Source organism: Aplysia californica, unplaced genomic scaffold (assembly GCF_000002075.1).
Source record: "Aplysia californica isolate F4 #8 unplaced genomic scaffold, AplCal3.0 scaffold00020, whole genome shotgun sequence".
Taxonomy (NCBI): Eukaryota; Metazoa; Mollusca; class Gastropoda; order Aplysiida; family Aplysiidae; genus Aplysia; species Aplysia californica.
In genome coordinates, this window is record NW_004797290.1 from 897683 (window position 1) to 910679 (window position 12997).

General features: G+C 40.3%; 1 protein-coding gene across 3 annotated transcripts; it reads left to right on the forward strand.

Annotated features, from left to right (window-relative positions):
* The first annotated feature begins 55 nt into the window (after positions 1–55).
* Positions 56–6345, forward strand: LOC101862470 (probable ATP-dependent RNA helicase DDX52). 3 transcript variants are annotated; one of them, XM_005090639.3, is made up of 2 exons: positions 56–188; positions 4471–6345. In XM_005090639.3, the coding sequence occupies exon 2, from the start codon at positions 4487–4489 to the stop codon at positions 6158–6160; it is 1674 nt and encodes a 557-aa protein (XP_005090696.1). In that variant the 5' UTR covers positions 56–188; positions 4471–4486; the 3' UTR covers positions 6161–6345. The 3 variants fall into 3 exon arrangements, with proteins under 3 accessions (XP_005090696.1, XP_012942530.1, XP_005090695.1); XM_013087076.1 differs by lacking the exon at positions 56–188 and adding an exon at positions 195–392; XM_005090638.2 differs by lacking the exon at positions 56–188 and adding an exon at positions 195–387.
* The last annotated feature ends 6652 nt before the right edge of the window (positions 6346–12997 follow it).

The following is a 12997-nucleotide window of genomic DNA, read 5'->3' on the forward strand; positions in this document are numbered from 1 at the left end:
CACCTTAAAAAAGGTTATTATGTACAGGTAAGAGGCTCTTCTGGGTTCAGAAATCAGATCATAAAAATGTATTCATATCGATACTACAGTGATATCGAAATGATGATAAAACGCGATACGAATTGTGCATCCAGCCAGCTGTGAAAACGAAACGACAAGTGAAAGTCGCGTGCATGCCGAACAGAACAGTGAGTGAACTAACTTTAATTGAGCGACACTAAGTAGCACACTGGGGAAGTGCATCGAAGCCCGAGCGAGGGTAAACTTGGAGCTAAAAACAGACTAATATGAGACGTTTCTGTGCTTGAACTGGTCATTTCCTAGCTTTAACACAGAAAGATTCAGACTGTCAGAATCACTGTCACTACTACTATCAGGCCCAGGCAGGTGAGGTTTGTATTGTAGACGGAAATGACTCTAGATCTAGATCTAGATCTAGACTCTAGACTTTTTGGGGTAGATTTAGTGTTAATTGCGACAATGAGGCTGTGACAATCAACGCGGCGTTTATTGCGACAGAGTGAGTCTGAAAAAAAAAAGGAAGTTCAAAAGAAAAAAGAAAACGAAGTGTATACAGACTCGGTTACCGGGAACAAAGTCATGAAGTATACAGACCCAGTAGGGGAACTCTTTTGTGATTTCGGGAAGTTTCAACCCCCAGACCCGGTAGAAATCGTGTGTGTGTGTGTGTGTGTGAGAGAGAGAGAGGAGGGGGGGGGATGCTAGCAAAATGTATATATGACATGCCCCAGTTGGCAGGAGAGAACGAGAGAAAGATAGAGTGGGAAATTGGTGGGGACAAAGAAAGACAGAGACAAACAAAGAAAAAGAGAAGGCGAGCGATACACAGAGGAGAGAGACAGAGAGAGAGAGAAGGGGGGGGGGGCTGCTCGATTGAAATTCTGACGTTGTAACTTGTTCTTTTCTTCAAATTGTGATTCGTCCAACTCCAAAACGGAGGAAGAACGATCGTTCATCGAAAAGACATCCGTAATCTTCATTTAGATCTAGGCTAGCCGCGAAACTAGATCAAAGATTTAAGTCTGTCTGCCTAGATCTAGATCTAGATCTAGACCATAGATCTAGAAGAACCTAGATCTAGATCTAGGTCTGCCCTGAGCCAAGAGGGCGCTGAAACTCTCCGAAATCACTCAAAAGAGTTTCCTTACCGGGTCTGTATACTTTGTGACTTTGTTCCCGGTTACCGGGTCTGTATACACACTCCCAAAAGAAAATCAAACACATAGATATAGATCTAGATCTAGAATCTAGATCTAGATCTAATCTAGATTTTCTAGATCTAGATCTAGATCTAAATCTAAATCTAGATCTAGATATAGATCTACACACATACCAAGCACACACACACACTCACACTTACACACTCAAATACACCATACACAACGCACACAATCACTCACAGACACATACACTCACACACACATTTACCCACACACCCACCAAACTAACAAAGACAGTCGCAGCTCTTTTCTTGTTGTTGCTGTTGTTGCCCCTAGTGGTTTTTGTTGCTGTTGTATGCTGCTGATGTTTTGTAGTAATGTTTGTCACCTCTGTATTTGGGCTGTGCATAATGTGTCAGTGGCGGTGGGTGGACCAAGATTTGGATGGGGCTTTGGTTTCTTCCACTTTTTTACCACCAAAAAGCAAGCAATAAGAACAAAATAGTGATTATTTCTCTACACTCACGGCGATCCACAGCATTTTGAGAACTATTCAAACGAGAAGAGTCACCTTTGTCTTCTATCTCTTTGTTCTGCGTTAAATTCTTCACGATGGTGGGGACGAAGCCGTTTCACCTCCAAAATTCTAATTAGCTTTTATCTGATGAAAAAGTTGCCTCAAAATCAAAAGTGGTTTGGTGTAATTAATAACTGTTAAATCTCAGCAGCACAAACACACAGCACTCCAAACACATACCGTGTATGAGGTGGATTGGGTCGTGTTGTTGTGGAAAATAGAACGTGCCTAACAAAGGCCCAATGGGCGCATAGGTAACTGTGTCACTGGGAGAAAGTGTGTCTTAAACTTTCACCCCATTGTCAGGGCTGGGAGAGCGTGAGCCCTCTGTGCAGTGTTATTTTTTTCAAGTCTTCTACCTTTTTACAAAAGGGGTTTCATTAAGGAGGGACCGTGCGAACGAGCTGGTTGATTGCTGAGCCCTAAAGACATTTGATTGGCTCTTACTAGGTTACTATAGTTGTAAGCCGTGACAACAGTGATTGGATAAACGAGCAAGCCGCCAAGTTGATCGCTCTGTGTTCCTTGCGTGCGATCAGAACAGTTTCGACTGCTTATTTTCTTTGTTTTCATTTGCCTTGGGATAGACTTGGGGGGAGGGGAGGGGGGCTCAAGCTCGTGAGCCCTTCACTACCCTCCGCTACTGTAATATGTACAGATGAAGGCAATTCTACTGTACAGAAAGTCTATGTAGATTTTTGCCACACACACCTTAAACTCACCTTCTCAACTGTTTCAGCATGATTTCTTCCTAAAGGCAACAAAATTTTCATTTTTAAATTTAGCCAAAAGCTTTGTCAAATTAGTCGTAAGATTTGAATTTGAATACCTGCTCAAGAAAGCCTTCCATCCTGTCAGGTGGAGACTAGATAACTCTAGGACCACCTCGCTGGGAAATGAAGCGGAAATGGTAGATCAAGATTATGTTAGATTTTAATCAACGCAAAAGATCTCCGTGTTCACTCTGTCGCAATTAACGCCGCATTAATTGTCACAGCGTCACTCTGTCGCGAATAGCACTACGATAATATATATATATCAGATATATTGTTTGGACTCTACTGCTATACGCACGCTTTGCGTGCAAGGTATCATACTTTGCTATTCACTCCATTCTGTAATGCCAATAATTCTCTACTAGATTCTAGATGTGTACCTAGATATTGTTTTTGCTCTTTGGACTTTTGTCTGCGCCATGGCGGGCCCGCTTTACCGCTTAGCGCGTGATGGGCTAGGGGATGCAAGGTTGGTTTCGTTGTCGACTGTTTGGGGTGTAGGAGTGTTGGCCTACAACTTTGTTTGGGGAGGAAAAGAGGAGGTATAGAATGGGGTACTACATGCTCTGACTCTAATAGTTCTGGCGACTTGTAAATTATGTCATACTTTTCATTCCCCCCTCACCCACCCCTTGCATTAAAACATTTTTTTTTATGTATGACAATGTTATTGTGTAAGATGTCCACTTGTCTGAGACAACATTTTTCCTCAACAATTGGTGGCCATCCATACAATTTGGACTGTATTTCTCTGCTAGTTAAGTACAGTCAAACCCCAACATACCGCCTACCTTGGGACTAGCATGATGTTGGTAGTACAGCGGGGCCGGCGGTATATAACGGGTAGCACCGATTGTCATCTTGAATAGTGGTAGAGACAAATTGAGGCCAATCTTGACTTATCTAGATGATAGATCTGTCTTTCACAATTGCCATTCACAGGAGAGAAACAAATAACAAATACATTCATGTACAGTCCAAGCTGAACTTGATGCAAATTCAAATTTTCAAATTTCTGCTGGATCAGAAGCTAGGCTATTATTTTTTTTAAAAGTGGGAACAGATTAACGAAACTAATCATAACCTTTATGAATACTATATATATACTTTGAAATGTTGTGTAGCAAATTTGCTGCAGATGGCGGTAGAGGGTTAAGAAGACAGGCTGTTTTGACCCTATCGGACCAACCTGAGGCTTGGGAGATACAACCAATGTCTCAGCAGAAAGACAGATCATACACCGTACTCTGTAATATTTATCCTTATAGGCACAGGGGAATCAAAATGTCTTCATGACATTTCCGTGCGTAGTTGGCGGGTGCTCAGGTATGATTTGGTCCTTCTTTCCTATCAAACATCTGTCGTTCTGATCTCTCCTCCTTTTTGTGTTTGTTACTCGCTTGTAGCACCTCTAATTTCAGCACTTATATGACCTTATTGTGTTGCAACTGCCGTGAAACTCATACGAAAACTAAACTGACATCTCCATATACGAGGGTGAAGCGCCAAACCACTGCACTGCAATCTTACCTGTTGCTGTCCTTGCCTTGTCATCAGCTCCTGCACCTCTTTTATTTAAGATTATCATTTTGGGTTCCTGGGCTGTGGTCCGAATATTCTGGAAAGTCTCCACCTATTGCCAAGTACCCATTTGCAACTGTGAAATGAGGAAACTTTCCTGTGTTCCTAAAGAGAGGATCAATCTTTACTCTCTTCCTTGTCCTTATGTACTTAACTCTCCGTCAGTCATCAAATGGCCCTTGAAATCCACAAAATAGTATCTATTTTTAGTATGTCACATTAAAAAAATGTTCACTTCTGTGATATTGTGGGAATTTTAGCGGACAGTCATTATCATCTTTCAGGGTTGTTGTTTTTTTTGGTATTAGGACAAATGTAAGTCTTATAAATGCTGTTTTGTATTTCTATTTCGCAGGTGAATATAGTGCAAGATGCAGGGAAACAGTTTGTTCAGGAAGCTCACGGCTTTTGCAAAGTTTGACATGAAGAGGTTTGGTGGTGACGCTGATCTGGTCAAAGTTAACAGGCCTAAGCAAGACTTGAATGGAGCAGCGGCTGTAGAGAACTCTGTTGCTCAAAAGGAGCTGGGTCAGCAAGAAAAGGCGGGTTCTGAGAGTGAAGGGAAGAGGAAGAAAAAGAAAAAGCAGAAAAAGAAGACAGCGGCGCAGTTAGCACTACGCCGTGAGGAAGAGTTGAATCATCTAAGAAACAAACATCACATCCACGCCAATGGCACAGATGTCCCTCCTCCCCTGGCCAGCTTCCAAGAGTTACAGGACACATATGGTGTCAGTGAGGTTATTCTGAGGAATGTTCTGGCTCAAGGATATGCGGAACCCACAGGCATTCAGCGCCAGGCTGTACCTCTGATGCTCCAAGGTCGAGATACCATGGCGTGTGCTCCGACTGGCTCTGGCAAAACAGCAGCATTTATTGTACCCGTACTCCATGACCTCAGTCAGCTGATGGGAGAAGAGAATGGGGAAGAAAACCGAGGCCCAAGGGCTCTTATTTTGGTTCCCACGAGGGAGCTGGCAAAACAGTCCCAACGTGAGTTCCGTAAACTCTCCAAAGGCCTTGGTCTCAAAATCTGCGTGGTCGAAAAAGAGCAGACAATGGCCAAAAAGTGCCAGCAGCAGTTTGACATTTTGGTGACTACTCCGAATCGGCTGATCTATATGCTCAAAAACGAGCTGCCGCTGGTCACTGTGAGTAATCTTCGCTGGCTTGTGGTGGATGAATGTGACAAAATGTTTGAGGCCGGGAAACAAGGCTTTCGGGACCAGCTCGGGACCATCTACCAGGCGTGTTCCAATCCCAACCTTCGTCGGGCCCTGTTCAGTGCTACGTTTGCTCAGGATGTAGAGGAGTGGTGCAAGCTGAATTTGGACAATGTAGTGCAAGTGCATATTGGGGCGAAGAATACTGCCACAAATACTGTTCTTCAAGAACTTGTTTTCACTGGGGATGAGTATGGAAAACTTCTCGCCTTTCGCAATCTCATCAAAGAGGGGATGACACCGCCAGTTCTTGTGTTCGTTCAGTCAAAGGATAGAGCCAAACAGTTGTATACTGAGCTCATGTATGAAAACATTCGCATTGACGTCATGCATGCAGACCGTCCTCAGGGTCAACGTGATGAGGTGGTGAAAAACTTCCGCCTGGGTCTGATCTGGGTTCTGGTATGCACCGAGCTCATGGGACGCGGCATTGACTTCAAAGGGGTGAACCTGGTGGTCAACTACGATTTCCCAACCAGTGCCATCAGCTACATCCATCGTGTCGGCCGCACTGGACGAGCGGGGAAGAAAGGAAGAGCTGTGACATTCTTCACAGAGAACGATAAGCCTCTTCTGCGAAATATCGCGGGAATGATCCGGCAGGCCGGTTGCCCCGTTCCCGAGTATATGACAGCCATGAAGAGGCCTGGGAAGAAGGAGCGCCGCAACTTGGCTCAGAACGTGCCGGAGAGAAAGTCCATCCTGACCATGGACGTTCGTGACCAGGAGAGGTTGAAGAGAAAGAGGAAATTGGTGCACAAGCAGAGCAAAGACAGGAAGAAAATGAAATTGTCGGCCAAACCGGCATCCCAGAACCAGAAGTGATTTGTTGATTTTTAAAACATATTATATTCCTGTTAAGCCGTTAAAAATTCTATAAAATTCAATGCAAACTAGGAGAATTTATGTATGTAGTCAAACTCAAACCACTGGTCCAGAGTCTGTTACATAGTTGTTAATTTTTGTTTGTTTGTAATGACAAGTTTTCAGAGTAGCCAAATGTGGGTTTTGGGGGGGGGGGGATGGGCGTGGTCACATCGAAAAATTAGCGGCTGTTCATATTTTCCACCCTCTTTTTTTTTTTTAAGGATTAATTTCTCAGTATGATGTTACTGTTTCTATGAAAATTAAAAGGAGGGACATCGGAGTAAACATATATCGGTCATTGTCAACAAAGCTTGAATAAAGTTTGAAGTTTTACAAAGCATAATGTTGCATTTTGTGGGAATAATCAGAAAAATACATTTATAGTGTGGTCATGAAAAAATGTTTTCACAAAAATTAAGAACCCAGTGTGACAATGATTTTTTAAGTAGTTTTGTAATAATTGTTTGAAGGCGTGAAATAGGCCTATATACCTTTGAAAGTAGACTATTGTATTGTAGGACTGTGAGCATGCTGTAAACAGCTTTAATTTTAGTGGAGTCTGTGCCTATGATACGTTCAAAGCCATAGCTTGTTGTGTTAGAGGCTCTTTTCTTCTCTTTTTATGTTTTTGTGTTTTACGGCACTTGCAACACAATAAGGTCATATAAGTGCCACCCTTTTTTGTTCTCTATATAATAAAAAATGTGGGTTTGATTTTTTGGTTCCGGTGGTGAAGATGGATGTAATGGACGGACGATACTACTTTATTTTTCTCTTCACAAAATGAGGTGGAAATGTGTTGATTGGGGCGTAAAACATTTACAGTTTGTCAGTCAAAGCGCTGTTGTTTCCTTCTTTTTATTAAAGCATTGCAAGTATTGTACTACATGTGTGTTAGTTTCCATATCTCGCTACCCTTGAATTGCAAAGTTTTATCTGCTCAGTACATGGAGCCTACCCAGTTTTGAGGAATCTTGACATTAAAAATGTTGAGTTTGACAGCATGTCAAACTTAACCGAGCGCAGTTCTTTGAATATCTTGATAAGGACTCAGAATAATATTATGATTTTGATAGAGTAGAGCAGATAGAACATTTGGTTACTGACCTCATGGTCTTAGTAACTCAAAATGGCCAAAAATGTAAGATAAAACTTTGTAATTCTATGGTAGCGATATATTGGTGGTATTATGCTCTAACCATGTTATTGGTTTAGTTTGTAGTTGTTTTTTTTGGTAAATTTATAGAAACCCTCCCGTCTCAGAAATGGTATTATTTTGTAGCTTTTTAGGGGTTTTTTTAGGGTCCTGAACACAAATTTGGCATTGAAAAACGTCGCAAATGGTTAGTTTAGATGTTACGGCACATTATTTCAGGGGGGGAGACCCCCTCTGAACCTCCCGCCCGCCCTACTACACAGCTATTACGTACTTGCTTGTCGGGGGGAGACCCCCTGAAACCCCCCTAATGACTACAAAAGCATGGATTATTAAAAAAACCTGCCTAAAACTAAAAGCTGAAAAAAACTGACCTTATTTATTCGCATATCCGACGGCACTAAAGTGGTGAAGGAGTTGACTTCTGGTAGTAAATATGACGCGAAACGGGAGGGCTTCTATTAAAATAGTTTTAAAAAATTTTGAGCAGGCATTAGAAAACGTTCCCTGCTTGCTATTAGTCTCCAGATTTAAAACAGGGCAAAATAGTACCGTATATTGGATGCCTATCCTTGTCATGAGGATAGATTTTTTTCTGAACCTTCATCACCACTTTGTAACGAATATAGAACAAAAAAGGAACCCATTATTACTTTCAGTTACAAAGTTAAAGCATTCCACCATCAACATATTGCTTCTGTCATCTGTATTGTTAGCTCACACCTTGTCATGATTTATGATGGACTATTGTCAGATCTACCCAAGTTTAAAATTTCTACCCCCCGGGGCAGTGCCACTGACTGAAGTGTCTTTAGGCCATTCCCAAAGGGGGGACATTTCTTGTTCAAGCATAGTAGAATTGTAAATGGGCTGACTCATGTCATGCTCATGACTGTGCCTGATCTACAACAGGGAACTGCTGCTTTTTCTTTCTTGATCCTTACTATTGTCATTTCCTCTACTTCTTTTGTATGTTTGTCACTCTTTTGTGACCTGCTATTTTGGGGTGCCTTGATAGTCGAAGTAAACCTTGTGCTGTTGAAGCTAGAGAGGTGAGAAGTCTAAGTCTAAATCCCTGTAAAGACTTCTCTGTTTACACCCACCCCTTGGCGCTCATATGACCTGATGCAGTCGCGAGCGTTGTAAAACCCTCTACTTTAAAAAAAATAATTTCTATGCCACAAACCATACGATTGAACTCTGGTAATTTGTTTATTTGTTGGGGTTTTTTTTCTTGAGGGAGGGGGGGGGGGGGAGTTCATGACTTTGCTGCTAGCATGAATGCATATTTCCTACTCAATAAGGCTGTTCACTTGGAGCACCTCTCTCAAAATTACTTTACTGGTCTTGTCTTTATATTATGCCCATTCTTTTTTGTTAATGTACACGACTTTAATAAGAAGTTTTTTGTTATATTATTCATTATAACATTATAATGGTTGACCAGCTGTTGTGCAATTTTTAATGTCTTCGTCTTTTTCTTTCGAATTCCAAAATTGTACATTACTCAGCAGGAGTCGGTGGCTCTGACAGGTTGTGTTGAAATAGCTTGCCTACTATAATCAAATCGTCTTGATGGAAACAATCCATTAGTCTTGGTTTTTGTCCTTCCTAGAAAGAATCCTGGTGGATGGATAGGATAGTGCTGGTGCTGCTGGTTCCCTCTCTAGTGTTTCTCTTTCCCAGCTCTAATTTACTCTAAATGATTTATGTTATGCGTTATTTTGGTATGCATCCCCAAACCCATACTAAAGGGCTTTTATTACAAGATGAGTTTCAAGAAACAGTTGTCAAACTTCTTAGTGATAAGAAAAATTATTCTATAGTATACTGGTATAAAAGGCAATTTTAGCTTTGGTGAAAAAATGCTTCTTTTTTTTTTTTTTTTTTTTTCCCGCTCTAAATCCTGCAAGAAAAATAGTGGCTCACCGTCATTTTGTTAATTTCCAATTTTGGTATGCTGGTTCTGAATTTGATTATATTCTTAAGACAGGACGTAGTTTTCAGTATGTTTATGAACAACATTTTTCTCATCATGGGGCAACATCATCCGTACAGTGGTTTGCTACTCCTACAACCTGCTGATAATAAAACTTTAAAAAATAAACTTATTGAAAAGTACGTATGACCATAAAAATAATATCAAAAGCCAGAACCGGTACATCAAAGTGAACAAAATGACTCGTTTTCTTTCTTAAATTTAAAAGATCACAAAATAAAAAGATTTTTTATCAAAATTATATATCATGTAGTATGTAGTTGGTAAAAATGAAAGATCAAGGGAAGGCTACGTGGAATCTGGAGAAGAGCCACAGAAATTGATGTACAGAAAAGTGGGAAGGCATGGAATAACATCGAGAGGCTTGCCCAGGACAGGGAAAGGTGGAAAGTGTTTGTTCTTGGCCTATACCTTGGTCCCGGGTGAGAGGGGCAATGAGGATATCATATAGTCATTTCTCTTATATCCCAAAGAGGAGGGACTGCTTTTAGTTTCAACTGATTGTGAAACAGATCCCCAAAGAATCTTCCAGGGACACCTTTTATCTGTCCCCGCGGTTTTATGCACCAAAAAAAGGGAAATTATGCAAACAGCCCAAAAATGTAAAATTATGTGATTCTGTTAATTTTAACATAGAATGATAAAGGAAAATAATAAAAAATTATGCCCAAAAAATGATCACATTTTTCCCAATTATTCGGAGTGCATAAAACTACAGGGACAGATTTTATGTGTTAGCCCTGCATCAGGATCAGGTGCTGTATCTTCAAAATTTGTAAAGATCGTCTTTAACTTTAAGCAATGTGTTTCACTGTTTTTTCTTATTATGGTGGATATAAATTAATCTATTATATCGACGGTTGAACGCAAGAAGTGACTAGATCTATTTTTAACTTTTCATAGTTTAGAGAAAAATGTGTTTGAAATTTTGACGATTTTGAAATCTCTATAACATTGTCAAAAAAGAAACTTTACTTTAATATCGCTATAACAAATTAAGCTACGGCGTAGATATTTTGAGGTACTAAGGGAGTGGCTGAAAATATTACTGCCCATATCCATTACTCCATTCTGACCAAAAGTATATATAGATCCAGCCACTTCTTGTGTTCAGCCATCGATATATAAGTATAAGTCCTAGTTTTCACACTTTATCGAATATATGTAGATGTTACAAATGACATTTATGTACATTAATCATTAATGTTCACATTGTGTACTGGTAGTACATGTTACGTCGACATTTTGTTGAGTCATGCATTTGGTGAAATAATAAAGATATTGTCAGTGTGAATACTGTGAAACTGTTTCTTTTGTGAGTGTGTGGCATGTTGCTTTTCCTTGGTAGGCCTATTAATAAATTTAATAAATGGCCGGTCAGTCTTTTGGGTTTTTAATTATCTTTCCATCTATGATGAGTAGTGAGAAGCATCACAAAATATGTCTTTGTCTAATTGCTACCCCAGAGTTACAAGTATATCCGCTCAGTAGGCTACCTCTAGTTTTGAGAAATTTGACGTTGAAAATTATGAGTTTCACACAAGCCTAATGCTATTCTTTGAATACTTTGAAAATGACTCAGAATAATCGTACGGTTTTGATAGAGAAGATACTTGTGGAACATTTGCTTTCTGACCTTATTTTGGTCTTAGTTCAAAACGGGGGCTCTCGTGGCCTAGAGGTTAGGGTGTTGGCCTTTCATTCAAAGGTCTCGGGTCTTCGAATCCTTACTGCTTCCGAAAAATTTTCTTCTCTAAAATAGTCTCTTTTCACCTCCTTTTCTGCTGTCTAGAATTGGTCTTTCGTCTGCTTTCGTCTCCTCTTTCTGCCCCCCACCCCCTCACCTCCTTTTCCCCTACCTCTGGGCTCCTGACTCTTTCTGCAGCATTTCTACTGCTACATTTTAAAGATCCCTTGGTTGTCTAAAATCGATACCTCCGCCACCCGGGCAAAATTCAAAATTTCCTACCCACTGAAAATATTAGGTTTGTCCCGCGCGCTCATATATGACATTATGCTGTTGCGAGCGCCGTAAAACACTCGCCCAAACAAAACAAAAAACCCCCATAATTTAAAAAAAAAAAAAATAACTGAAAACGAACAACTAAAAATGTTAGACAAAACTTTGTAATTCTAAGGTAGCGTGGCCTAATGTTGTGCGGGCTAAAAACTCTGACCAATTTGTCTTCTGGTCTCCTGCTGATTGACGGTGTCAGTGTTACGTAAGTGGGAAAGTTATTTTATCGAGCATTTTGATGGTGTTTGGTCTCTTAGTGTCTTATTCTTTCACTAGGGTGCAGTATCTGGCTTACACTTACCTATACATGTAATAATAATAATAATTTATGGTTGGCGGGTGTTTTCGTGTGGTGTGCTCCTTTCCTATCAAATATTTATCGTTCTTTTCTCTCCTCCTAATCCTGTGATAAAGGCGTTAAACCTACACCTTTTCTCTTTTTTTAAAACCTTTTCTTTGTACGAGAGAAAGTATACGCAGGAGAAAGTTGTTCTCATCTTGCATTCTCTCTTGAACGCTTAATTAAGTAACACTTTTAACTTTAATCTTCGGCACGTTTATCAAGTTGTAACGACCTATTTGTGTTGCTTGTGCTGTGGGAGGTTAGCGGGTGCTCTGGTGTGGTTTGCTTCTTCTTTCCTATCAAACATCTATCGTCCTTATCTCCCCTCCTTTTTTATGTTTATTACTCTGTTGTCACACCTCTAATCTTCTGGCGCTCATATGACCTTATGCAGTTGCGAGCGCCGTAAAACCTCCACTAAAACTAAACCAAAAAACCTATACCCTTTCTCTTTTTTGTTGTGTCCTGTTCTTTGTACGAGAGAAAGTAGCCTATTATAAACAGGAGACAGTTGTTCTCAGCTCGCATTCTCTCTTGAACGCTTAGCACGTTTATCAAGTTATAATATGAATATATGATGACCTATTTTTGTTGTAAAAACTCTAACTCAAACAAAACTAAATCCGCTCGATCAGCCCAGGCTGGTCGTGAACTGATATTGATACGAATGGTTGAACCGTCCGTTCCGATGAATGGCCTGACGTATATCGACAGGGAGGTAAGACATTTATAATAGTACTTGATGAGTACATGTACAATCATTGATTGTAGCACAGGTCAACTCCAGCCAAAATAGCATGCGTTTGTTGTCGCCCCTGGTAGGTCCAACGATACGGGCACTTCTTTTTTTCCCCCTCTTGTCTTTTCTGTCTGTCTTGCTTTTCCCCTACACTATATGACCCATGTGCATGCATTGTGTCAATGTGCTTAAAAAATACCATGTAATTTTTAACAGCCTGATCTACTTGAACTTGAACAACAGTCAAAGTAAAGTTATTACATATATATTAATTATTGTGTAGTCGTTTTTAGAAACGTTGATGAGACCGCTCTGCCCTGCAGTCGCCGCTGTTCTGAAATGTCCAATAAGACAGGTCTTCCCCATTTTCCTTTTATGCCATGCTCTGCGACCTGGATTTTAACCAAAGAAAATAAAATCTGCTGCAACCGAATGCCAGAATTTGTTGGAAAAAAAAACACCCAGCAACAACAACCAAATAACGATGAAGTGTGTTAGAATGTACCTACAAAACAAAGCATGCTTTTTTTTTTTTTTTTTT